Source organism: Podarcis filfolensis, assembly GCF_964270895.1.
Source record: "Podarcis filfolensis genome assembly, chromosome: 4".
In the NCBI taxonomy this organism is placed as follows: Eukaryota; Metazoa; Chordata; class Lepidosauria; order Squamata; family Lacertidae; genus Podarcis; species Podarcis filfolensis.
In genome coordinates, this window is record NC_139607.1 from 26,698,822 (window position 1) to 26,711,885 (window position 13,064).

The following is a 13,064-nucleotide window of genomic DNA, read 5'->3' on the forward strand; positions in this document are numbered from 1 at the left end:
TTGAAGATACTATCTCAGATTTCTCAGTTCTCTCTCTCTCTCTCTCTCTCTCTCTCTCTCTCTCTCTCTCTCTCTCTCACACACACACACACACACACACACACGCACACGCACACACACACACACACACACAGTAATGTACAGTATTACTAATCCCCAAAGCCAGAAAGGTAAATTTTACAAAACTAGCTGGTTTATTTTTGTTCAGTTACACATTGTAGTTGCCACTGATTGTATGTGTAGAAATATTGGCTTGAATCCCAGGAAGAGGCCTATATGCACCATTCCAAAGAGTCCTTACACCCTCTAGATCAGGTTTTTGCAGGGAGTTGGCATTGAATGCACAGGAATTAAAAGACTTGGAAACTTTGCCCACAGTACTTAGGATTCAAACCATTAGGATTTGTGTATTTCCAAAATGGTTCTTGTAACTTCAAAGCCTTAACTCTTGATTTTTCAAAGCCCCAATTAAGGACTTGAAAAATTCGAAAGGACAGCTGTCAGGCCTTGAGCCGTGAAGCTAATGTAAAATATGAGGCTAAATAGAAGGATTGAAATGATTTTTGTTGACAAGATAAAGTTGCTTTAGCATCTTTTCATTAGAGCTCCCAGCCATAAATCACCCAATCTATTGCCTTTCTGTTCAGAAAGCTGTTGCCTTTCTGTTCAGATAGGAAGACCTTGCTCCTTACTCTCTTTTTCAAAATACTCTGTAGCAGGAGACCTGGAGCTGGGAGGGAGCTCCACAAAAATTGTAAGATGTGTTGCACACCAACCAGAATGCTTTTCTGTGAACAATGAATGTTCAAACTTCATTTGTGGTGGGGATTGGGGGGTGGGGGGCAGTATTAATCAATCAATCAATCAAGTCCTTCCTGGTTATTAAGGACTGAGATTGTACTTGGAGATAAACGCAGTGTCTAGGAAAGTAAGGTTCAAGCTCTATAAGTTGGAATTGGCTTAATTTTTGCCAGATAGTTGGAGGCAATTAATTCAGTTTTGGGATCACTGTCACGATGTGTTCCCAGTGGACAACTCCTTCCACTCTTTTCTCATGTTCCATGCTGTGTTCTGTCATTTCTAAAAACTTACCTGGGAAACCCAGCCAGATGGGCAGGTATAAATAATAAAATAAAATCATCATTAACTGAGTTTGTTACTGGAGAAGGAATGCACTTGCTTCCTTCAAGAAAGCTTTCTATCAAGATGAGCTGTTTTTTTAAAAAAAGAGACCCTTTTGAAATGTTATTTTCACAGGTCCCTAAGGAAAAGAGGTTGTGTGTTTTTCCACCACAGAAGGTGGGCTTAGTCTTGCTCTCAGAGCTGTTATCTCTGATAGCATTTTCCTTTGTACCATTTTACATGAAAGCGTTTTTAAGCCCTGCCCTGTCCTGGGCTGCTTTAAATTATTATTACAGTGCTTTGGTTGTGGGAGCCATGTGCACACCTATATGAATGCACAGTGGTTCCATGCTGATAGTGAATAACTTATCTAAATTATCCAGGAAGACATGTTGATATGTCATTCACACTATAACTATGGAACTATTATGAGATTGAAAGGAGTGACCAACATTATGCATCCATCGCGCTGATGAAAAAAGTCTCTTTTTTCTCTCTCTCTCCTTCTCTTTAACAACCCCATTACCTTTGAGTTCTTTCTGGAGAAACTGCCAATGAGTGCAGCCAGCTACTTAAAGTTCATATCGGTAAGCACTAATATTCCATGCTTGCCTTGACAGAAACAGCGTCTCCTACCGCTAAAAGCCAGACTTTGCCAATGATCCTTCTTTCACGACCAGGTATTGATCCAGGATTTAGTTTCATTGGAATAAAATGATATATGAATACAGAAAATAAAGAAAATTGCAAATTAATTATAACTTTGCTACCAGCTTTTTAATATTTGTACATATAACCATAAATATGCACTTTTTGATTATTCCTAGATTTTTAAAATGTTTTTTTCTTGCTTTCATGAATACCAGTTAAAAGTATGAGATTCTATTTTTGTTTTCCAGTCTAAACTCAAAGGTAATTTGCATGCAACCCACCTATTATTTCTCTCTCTCGAATTCTTCAATATCTCTTTCTTGTCTCTCTGTCTTTTTTTGCCTGTTTGCCTGCTGCAGCTTCTCCTACCAGCCCAGACAAAAACACTAAACGACATGAAGTAAAGAGTGATCCAACTCCTTTGGGTTTGAGAGGTAGAGTGGAGCCAACTTTCCAAACTCGAAATCGCAGAATCCTAACAGTAGCATGCACTTCGCTTTGACTGAAATTGCCACACCTGGTAGCCAAAAAAGCAATGCAATTTTCTGTACCTTCACTTAAGTTCAGGGACAAATGTGCCAGGAAACCTCATTGTGTGAAAAGCTGAGAGATGAGAACCTAGGAGTAGAGCTGGGGCTGATAGGTTGTTGCAACATAATCTGATAAAAAGATAGCAAAAATTAGGAAGGGTGGGGGAGAGAAATGATAAATAGAGCAAGGCTATTTCATTTTAATTATGATTGAGTGGAATCTAGTTTCCAGTTTCAAGCTCAGGGTGGAAGGTGGTATCACGGCAACAGCGTAATGCACTGGGAATATTTATTATTCAGTTCTTTCACAGATGCAAGTTCTGTGTTAACTTGGAACAGGGCCAAGTGGGTCAGCACTACTTATCTTTTACTAGCAGCCCAGCGCAGGCAAGGTAACGTATCTCTTCTGGGGCCACATGGACTTTGTGCATGGTGTGATGTGTGCTGTGACTTGTGGCTGCTTTTAAGGGCTTGCTTTGGCTTTCCTCTAACATCTTATACTGTCACGGATGACACGAAGCACAAGTCTTGCAGGAACTGCCCAAAAACTGAAAGCCTCATTTCGGGGAGGGGGGTGGTTGTTCCATTTTACTCATTTTTAGCTAGAATTGGGAATTGTTCCTTCTTTTTAAATTGGTTTTCAATCTGCCTAGAATCTTATTTGTATGCCATCCTTCCTCCAAAAAGCTCAGGACAGTGTCCATCCTGGTAGTCCCTCCCCATTCCATTGTGTGGGTTAATTCCACTGAGGACTGAGTAGGATAAAATCAGAGTTTCCAGCATTGTCCAAAAAGCAGCATGATTTAGGCTGGGGCCAGGGATCCTCTCCCCCCAAATATTGTGCCTACCTTTCCCTCCATGACTAATAGCAGCTATGGGGATGAGAGAAGGGTAACTTGCTTTGCAGAATCATAAAGGTAAAGGGACCCCTGACCATTAGGTCCAGTCACGGACGACTCTGGGGTTGTGGCACTCATCTTGCTTTATTGGCCAAGCAAACGTCCCAATGACCTTCTTTGGGAAGAGCAGATTCTGATCCACCCCAAAGAGTCTTGCCAACCGCTGCTCATTTAATTTGCCTAATTGTAATTAATGGAAGGCATTGACAATCAGACTTGTTTTAATCTGCAGAGCAGCACTGTAGATTTCATATCTTGCTCACACTAGGGGAATGTGACACAGAGAGAGTGCAGGGAACTCATACAGTATCCTTGTAGCTGTGTTGAAGTGGGTTGTTTTTCAATAAACAGATTTGGAAATCTGTTGTACGAGTTTTATTTGGGATTATTTATTTAGAAGATGAGATACTCAGAAATAACAGTAGCTTTTAGTCTACTCTCAGTGAGAAATATAAGTGTACCATTGCCAACACGTGCATGATTTGTTATTGTGTCCATTGTTGTATCCTGTTGTGATGATGATGTATGATACAAAAAGCACAAATGAAGAGATTTTTCTCATTGCAAGCTATTTGGGAGGCAGAGAGGGAGAATTGGTAATTTTTTGCAGTATAGAATTGTTCAGCTTTAAACTCAAGCAAGTATGCACACACCATATCTATGCTAGCTCATAGGCGTGAAAAAAGAAAAACAAAGACAAGAAGAGATCAAATTATATGCTGCTTTGTTGCGACATGGTAAACTAAATACATGTTTTATTCATTGGAATGGATATTCATGACCTTCCAAGGGATACTTTAGTGATCAACATGAAAGCATGGAGTTCCCAACCTGACGAACCACTAGCGGACCATTAATCTGTGTGAAAGTTCTTATCCTAAATTGCACTTGGGAGTAAAGTGTCGTATTCCATTGCATTTTGAGCCAGATAGACTTGGCAGATTAAAAAGTGTACCAGTTGGAAGCACATTGTGATGTGTTTGACTAATCACATCTGTCTCCCACTGTTTGAGTTACCGTTTGTGAAATAAATAGCAGGACCTTTTTCTTTTTTGGGAGGCCTTTTGTTTTCTTACCTTGTAAGTTTTTGTCACCTAACAAGACTTTGAGGAGTCATCAGAATGAGTTATCTATGCTAGCAGTGCCATAAAAAAAAAGGCTGAGGTTAATCACCAACAACCTGGAGTGGCTAACCCTTTTTGGCCCAAAGATTGCATTAATCCTTGTCTAGCGCTCCAGGGAAGCATGGCATCTGTGAATGTCACTCCTTGAACACTCTCATAGCCTCCCTGATCTATGCAGATCATTGCCCCCTCCCTGCTCATCAAATGAGCAATCGGATGACTTGAAACAAATTGCATCCCCATAAGGATGTTGGGATGAAGTGTTTTAAACCCTTCTGTTCACCCCAATTCTATATCTACATTGTGGGATTTTTAATTTTTTCTTGCAACCCCAAAATCAGTGGGGTTTCAGAGAACCAGAAAAATTTTCTTGAGATACCTGATACCTAAGGTTAGCCATCTCTTATTTATAGGATCTAATAAATTTAATAATACAGTCATACCTCGGGTTGAAATAGCTTCGGGATAAGTATTTTTGGGTTGCGCTCTGCGGCAACCCGGAAGTAACGGAGCACATTACTTCCGGGTTTCTCCGCTCGCACATTCGCAGAGGGTCAAAATGTTGTCACGCGCATGTGCGGAAGCGGCGAACCGCGACCTGCAGGCGCGCAGGCATGGGTTGCATTCGCTTCTGGATACGAACAGGGCTCCGGAACAGATCCCGTTCACATCCAGAGGTACCACTGTAGTTCGGCTTGGGGAAAAACATTGGATTGGATCCAGACTCATGGATTGAAATCAATGGGACTTAGTAATGGCAAACCTAACTTAAGTCCCATTGATTTCAGTGGGTTTACTCTAAGCTTGATTTAAGTCTGGATCAAACCATTGTTTTTTGGTTAGGTTCTCATTTCTTACCTGGCTGCAGTTGTTGATCTCACTAGCTGCCTATTAGCACCAAGACGGCATATCACTTAGTACAATTGAATTGGTTCAAAGGATATCTAGCGTTTTGTTGTAGCTGTTTGAAGTGTATCCCCCCGTTTTATATAGAAGTCGCAACTAAATGTCAAATAAATAAATAATACTTTCTTGAGTATTTTAAAAAACCCCTTCATAGCTATTATATCAAAACAGTTCAGTACTTGCTTGAGAAGCTTCAATAACAGTTGCTTGTTTGTTTATTAAGGATGGTCTAAAACATCTCAGTCACTTGATGCTTCTGAAGAAAATGATGGCTGGTCCAGTGCAGAGGATCCACTTAATTCCTCAGATGCAGAAGAAGAAGTAAAAGTAGAGAAGAAGCTGGTAACTAATATATTTTCATGTTTATAGGAGGGAGGAAGATATAATGTATGAACCTGGCCACAGTGACTAATCTCCCATAGACCCCTTGGAGATGGTGTCTTTGGAAATAGGTTGTCAGTCAGAATGTATGGTATGCGGCAGATGACAACCTTTTGTTTTATCTGTAAGCCCCCTTGAGTCCCTGTCAGAGGAAAAAAGGTGGGGTATAAATATATTAAAAGGGACGCGGGTGGCGCTGTGGGTAAAACCTCAGTGCCTAGGGCTTGCCGATCGCATGGTCGGCGGTTCGAATCCCCGCAGCGGGGTGAGCTCCCATCTTTCGGTCCCAGCTCCTGCCCACCTAGCAGTTCGAAAGCACCCCTAAGTGCAAGTAGATAAATAGGGACCGCTTACTAGCGGGAAGGTAAACGGCGTTTCCGTGTGCTGCACTGGTGCAGGATCGCCATAGCAGCTTCGTCACGCTGGCTACGTGACCCGGAAGTGTCTCCGGACAGCGCTGGCCCCCGGCCTCTTAAGTGATATGGGCGCACAACCCTAGAGTCGGACACGACTGGCCCGTATGGGCAGGGGTACCTTTATAAATATATTATTATTATTATTATTATTACTACTACTACTACTACTACTATTCCTATTCCTATTCCTATTCAGTGACACTGGTAGAATGAACAGTGAGTGAGTTGATAATAGTTTTGCAGCACTTATTCTAATGTAGCCTAACTCTGTAATTGGTATCTACAGTATGTTGTTATGGCGGGGGTGGCATGGGAGGGAAATGAACAGGGTGCACTTTGGTGTATCATTGGAGAAAGGCTAAACCAGAGAGAGTTAATGTGGTGCCCTCTAAACTTCAACTCCCACCATCCCTAACAATTGACCAGGCTGGTTGAGACTGATAGGAGTTGTAGTGGGCACCACGTTGGCTAATCATGGGCCAAACTGACACAGTTAAGTCCCATGGAATGCTGGTGAAATAATTCAGAACTCCATAACCCTTTCCCTGTTCTATTTCTTGGTTGTACAGGACTGTGACAATCCTGGAAAATGTATTTTAAATAAGGTTTTTTTATACGCATAGTCAGTCTAGAGGATGTGATTCTGCTTCTCAGTTATGAGGGAGAAATGCTCCACATAAGTCACATTTTTAAAAACTGATTTAGCTTTGGCACTTAGATCACCATAAAATCTGCCTCAGAGTTAATAGCTATTTGATTATTTCTCATTAAACCAATTGTATCTTCTACTGTGTATGTTTAGACTCCTGGTAAATACACTGTTGTGGCCGATCATGACAGAGGAGGCCCTGAAGACCTGGCGCTGAAAAGTGGAGAGTTAGTTCAGCTGATGCATGAAGGAGAAGATGGACTTTGGTATGAAGACCGATATTTTAAGACACAATGTCCGCAAAACCACCTTGGCCTGGTGCAATGTCCAGATGTGTAACTATAGTTAAGAGATTTGGAAAGGACAGTGAAATTGTTCAGTTCCCATTGCTGATTTCTCAGTATTCTTTCTGACCACTTTCAGTTCCTGAAACTGGTTTGCAAACCATGGATACGGTTGATAAGAAAGTATTCCCTTAACCATGGCTAAAGGTATCAGATGGATGGGTGGAATTCACTAGAAAAGGGGACTTCATGTGGAACTCTCTATAACTCTAACCTGGAATGTTGTTAATTTAGAGCAGAGTTTCCCAAACTCGGGTTTCCAGCTGTTGTTGGACTACAACTCTCATCATTCCTAGCTAGCAGGACCGGTGGTCAGGGATGATGGGAATTGTAGTCCAAAAACAGCTGGATTTTGGGAAACCCTGATTTTAGAGTATTACAATATGCATCAGAAGAAATACAAAAAAAATGTTGACTGCCTCCAAACAAGGGCTACTTTGCTTCCAAATGAGGCCTAATATTTTGATGCTATAATTTTTTTAATAGTTTAAAAGCAAAAAAAATAATAATTGTTCCCTAGGTATGTAAAGAATCTGACCACAAGCAAAGAAGGTTGGGTTCCAGTCAACAGTTTGTTGGTGCTGCTTGGCAACTCAAAATCTGCTATATCTCTGAGCAGCTCAGGTATGATTTTCATTGTAAATGCTTTGGTTTACCAGAGCGGCACTTAATTTGTCAAAGAGCCCAGTACCAAATTAGCTACAAATATACGTAAAGGGATCCCTGACCATTAGGTCCAATCGTGGCTGACTCTGGCATTGCGGCGCTCATCTCGCTTTATTGGCCGAGGGAGCCAGCGTACAGCTTCCAGGTCATGTGGCCGGCATAACTAAGCCGCTTCTGGCGAACCAGAGCAGCACACGGAAACGCTGTTTACCTTCCTGCCGGTGCAGTACCTATTTATCTACTTGCACTTTGATGTGCTTTCGAACTGCTAGGTTGGCAGGAGCAGGGACCGAGCAACGGGAGCTCACCCCGTCGCGGGGATTCGAACCGCCGACCTTCTGATCAGCAAGTCCTAGGCTGTGTGGTTTAACCCACAGCGCCACCCGTGTCCCAATAGCTACAAATATATTTCTCTGTATATTTGTGTTCCTTCCATCCAGAGTCTGCAGCTGGTTCCAGTACACTGAGCTCATCTTCAAGCTACAGTGAGAGTTGCAACGTCAGCAGCATCAGCTTCTCGGACATAAAGGGCTAACCTGTTAAAACCTCCATGAAGACTCTTGCGAAACTGTCGAACTTCTAATGCAAATGCTGGATGTTAAATGAAACAGAGAAGCTACCATCACTTGCATCTGTCTCCATTCCCCAACACACACACACACACACACACACACACACATATGTCTCAGTGGTAGCTTACAAAATCTTTTTTATTAAAAAAAAAAGACATTGAATAATAAAAAAATAAAATTTTATATAAAAAAATAAAAAGACATTGAATGAAGATGTAAAGGATTGCCAGCAGTATGGAGTAGAAGAAGTGCGCCATGTTGGGAAGAGAATCTTCTGGAAGGTGCATTATCATTTTCCTAGAAAAAAATGAACCTGGACAGGGATAATGTGGGAGAATACTTTGAAGAAACCAGGTTGTGTCCATTGGTGTGAATCTGTACAGTAAAACAATGAATATATGTTAATATATAATTAATATGAAGTTAATTGATCATGTAGAAGGAAACAGAAATGTGATCTTTACAGGTCATTTTACGTGAAATCCTCCTTGAGGCAATGTGTTAATATGCAGGAAATCTCTTACAGCATCAGGGGAATCCGTTTTGATCTGGCTGTGGTTTCTGGCTTAGTTTTTTTGAACCACTGTGCTTTATCTAGCCATGAGCTTGTTCGTAATCTTTGCTTCAAAAGAAATAGCAATTCCACTTCAACAGAGACTATCCCCTTTCCTTTCCTTTCCTTTCCTTTCCTTTCCTTTCCTTTCCTTTTTTTACACAATCTGTGGCGATAGCCCTTTTGAGGTATTTTTACCATCAAGGACAATTGTTTACAAGAATGCTGGTAATTTCATAAGTTGTTTGGTAAAACAAACCCCATTTTTTAATTATCAAGTAAATACCGGAACATGTTTTATATGGGTTGAACTTCCAGAAATTAAACATTCTATAATAGCAGGCAATTGTCTTTTACTGTTAGAAGATGCCTACAATTCTTCTAAATGAAACCTTTCTAAATCCTTCCTGGTGCTTAATTTTCTATGAAATGCATGAGTATGTCATTTGAGCAGGGAAAAATCATTGTGGACATGGTTTTAAAATAAACGAAGATGAAAACCATACGCATTTCATTTAACACGTGTGAAATAGAGCGATGCTGTGTAAACTGCTATTCCCCCTCAAGATACGATTTATAAATCTGCCTTACCAAAGGCTAGTAGTATGTAAACTGATGTATAAACAACATTGGATTCATCCATACACCTGAATTAACTTACAGCTCATAGCGTATGTACCTCATTCATATATTATTGAAGAAGTGAATGTTTGGTGGTCAGCACTTAATGAATACTAGGCAATTAGAATCTGGCAAGATAAAACTAATTTGGATTTTGCTTTTTTCTGAAGTATAAATAGCATCTCAGATTGTTGTTTCAAATGTCAGGAACAAATTCTGGCTTATAGTTAACAGTCAGACTGTGACTGGCTCTGGTCAGTGCAGAATTTTATATCTATTTGTATATGTTCATATTTATATATATATATTTGTGTGTGTATGTGTATTAATGTAAAATATGTATTTATACACTTCCGGCTGCTAAAGATGGCCTCTGTATGTCCTAAATTTCTTAATAAGGCAGCAATGTAAAGGTTGTACAAGGCTTTACTATATATATTTTCCAGCACAGAAAAGTGCATCTCTTGAAAGCATCTTAAACAAACGAGATTGTGCCAGCCAAGGCACTGTCTGTTCTGTTGTGGTCATAAAATAGCAATAGTCTTTTGTAATTTATTTTGTAAATAGGAGTTTGGGAGTGGGGACCCCTCTATTGCAAAATCATCCTAGAAGGAAGGATACAATTATGATGCATCCACAGGCCTTCATCATCATTAACACAAACAAACACACACACCACACCCCTTCCTCTGTCAGTGGCCCTAGCTTGGGATACTGCCAAAAAATCAATGACTTTTCTTGCATAGAATTAATAAATTGGTTTATTGCTTCTCTGGCTCAAGTGAGAGGAGTTATTATGGGGAACGAAAACCACAGAAAAAGCCCTTATATTAGAAGCTGTCTCTTTTTACATTGTCCCTGACAATGCCTTTTCCTTGTTCATGTGGTTGTACATATACCATTGCACTTTAATATGACCCACGTTTCAATTTTCTACTGCTGTTGTAAATTACAATTACAGAATCCGATGTCTTTATTGTATATGTATGAAACTTTGAATAAAATTCAGCATTTCTTGCTGGGTCTCCTCAACATCATGGCGATTTCTATTTTGTGTGGGTGTGTTAACATGGTACCACAGTGTGTCAGAAGTTGATGCAGCAAGTCTTAAGGGACGAATCCTATGTACAAGAAGCTGGCGTAAAGCAAAACATTTGTAAATTAAGCCAGCAGAAAGCTACACCAGATCCAAACCCCACTCAGCTTAGGCTTTTGCCTAAGCCTAACAGAGGGGAAACAAGATTTTCAAATAATATTCTGCATTGGGTTGCCAGATCATGTGACTGAGCCGAACTGGTTCAGGATCCAACCTAAATCCTCCCTTTCTGGTCCCAACTCCAGACCCCAGATTCTTTGCTCAGCACCAGCATATCTCTGGCTGAGCTAGAGATCCGGTGTATCCTCAGCTTCTCAATCTGGCAGATCTTGTTATGGGAGTGCTCCTTGAAGTGTGCCTGTCCTCTGTTTAATATATATATATATATATATATATATTTGTGTGCACTGGGCATCCTAAACACTAGCAGTAATATCCCTATCCCAGAAAAACTTTGGGGTTGCTTTTTGTTGTGAAAGATACCAAGTCATTGAATCCACGGCAAGTCAGGATTGAATTTGCTAAAGTGTACATTGCAGATGGAAAGGGACTTGATGGATAGCATTGGATAGACTGTTGAAGGCAGTGCTTTTTTTCTGGGGGTACGCATACCCCCAAAATTTTGTGGATCTAAGTTTGGCCTCATTGAGGGGCAGTATTTCAATATGAGTAGAAAAGTGAGAGTACCCCTAAACATTTTTTTAAAGAAAAAAAAAGCACTGGTTGCAGGCATCAGGCGAAATTATTTCAAGCCTCAACTTCTAACCAATATCAATGTGTTTTAACAAATTCTGGCAGAAAAGGGTTCTAAATAATAAAGGGGGGTTACCCTTCCATGCACATCCTCTTCCTCAGCTTGGGTTGACGATTCAATACTATTCAAATGGCATTCTTGCAGACCCAGCAATGAGCGCAAACAGAGCGCAAATAATGTCTCTTGCAAAGGGCCTGAGGTTAGCTTCACTCAGATGGCTCTCTTCATTCCAAGCTGCCTGTTTAAGGGCAGCCAATAAGCTCTCTATTACAGCTTTTAAATGGCTTTTGCACATTGAACATGGAAAGGATGCAAACCTTTAGCTAGTGGGTCTGTTTGGTTTTCTGTCTGCCTGGTAATCTTAGGCCAAGTAGAGGCTAGTGCTGGATGTTTAAGAGGAAATGCTTCGAATTTGTGGCCACCCAACTTTCAGCAATCTGCGTTGCTGAAACATGCAGGAAGGCATCTTTAACTGACCCATTTTCATTGGCAGCCATGGGGTGGGGTGGGGGGGAGAGACTGGCTTAGGATCCCAGTGCTCTGAAGGCAGCCCTGTACAGGGAAGTTTTTTTATGTTTGATGTTTTACTGTGTTTGATGTTTTGATTTGCTGGAAGCTAGCCAGAGTGGCTGGGACAACCCAGTCAGATGGGCAGCATATAAAAAATGAAATTGTTGTTGTTGTTGTTGCAGTCGGCAGGGAGATGCTGTTTTCCAGATTTAAATGCCCCTCTCTGCTGCTGTTCTGTCAAACTGGCAGTGATTTTTCCTGATAGGCTACACATCTGTATGTGTTTTAATAGGGGAAATGACATGATCTGATTATTATTACTACTTTTCATAAATAAAAACTGTCAGCATATTGTTATCCCAATCCAGTTCATGTTTTGCCAGATAGCTGCTATCGGGAGACCCTAATTGTATATTGTTCGCATGGAATCTAATTTGGTCCTTGAAGACCAAAGAAGTGGTTTGCAACCTGCATAGACTTCTGCCATCATCTCTATAATATCATCTCAGATGAAGAAAAAACATTGACCACCGCCACTATAACATTTCTCAATTCTCTTAACCCTACGGTCTCCAAAACTTCCTCTCGTCTCCTCTCTTGCAGAAATTCCCTCCCTCCCACTTCCTTTGTGCATTGTATTTTTAACCACCAATATCACAGACTAAACCCACAGTATTCTGCCACTGTATCCCAAGTTACTGCAGTACATTATAGATCTCCCATGTTGAGGCATGTTCATATTACCACTTGCTCCACATCCAATGCGCTCTCACTGGTAGTTTTTTGAAACCACATTCACATAGCATTAGTCACCATTCATATTGACCCTATCGTTTCTTGACAAATACTGCTGTTTGGTGGATTTTTCTCTTACACCAACTTCAATCTGACTAGAAAACTGGATGTGAAGTAAGTGGTAATGTGGACATTTGAGGCAGCCATCACAGCTTGTGCAGATCACAGCTTCATGACAGTAGGGTTGCAGGGTGCAGAAACACCCCCCCAAAAGGTTGTGTGTGTGTGTGGTGAAGAAATCCCCCTTGCCACCTCTTGATGTGAACAATTCTGTGCTAATCTGTCTGGAAACACAGTGGAGAAGAATAACCTCACTGCATTTTAAGCCACTGTTGTCAACATAACCTTGCACTTCTGTAGCTGTCTCCTGCACATTACAAATATGCTCCTTGTCCCAACTTTCAGAAGCATAGCCATGTTAATCTGTTTAGCAGCAAAATCAGCAAGGTACCGAAGCATCTTAAAGACAAGTGGA

At 40.8% G+C, this 13,064-nt stretch overlaps 1 protein-coding gene across 21 annotated transcripts in view; it reads left to right on the forward strand.

Annotated features, from left to right (window-relative positions):
* MCF2L (MCF.2 cell line derived transforming sequence like) overlaps nt 1–10,466 on the forward strand; it is a 116,942-nt gene extending 106,476 nt beyond the window's left edge. For 8 of the 21 annotated variants that reach the window (XM_083610476.1, XM_083610468.1, XM_083610473.1 and 5 more), the window contains 6 exons: nt 1,743–1,802; nt 2,133–2,207; nt 5,456–5,574; nt 6,832–6,944; nt 7,543–7,646; nt 8,129–10,466. In XM_083610476.1, coding sequence (XP_083466602.1) covers nt 1,743–1,802; nt 2,133–2,207; nt 5,456–5,574; nt 6,832–6,944; nt 7,543–7,646; nt 8,129–8,223 — 566 coding nt within the window. In that variant the 3' untranslated portion in view covers nt 8,224–10,466. Of the gene's footprint in view, nt 1–1,742; nt 1,803–2,132; nt 3,195–3,298; nt 5,575–6,831; nt 6,945–7,542; nt 7,647–8,128 lie in introns of all 21 variants that reach the window. The other 13 variants (XM_083610469.1, XM_083610485.1, XM_083610470.1 and 10 more) reach the window with 4 other exon arrangements.
* The last annotated feature ends 2,598 nt before the right edge of the window (nt 10,467–13,064 follow it).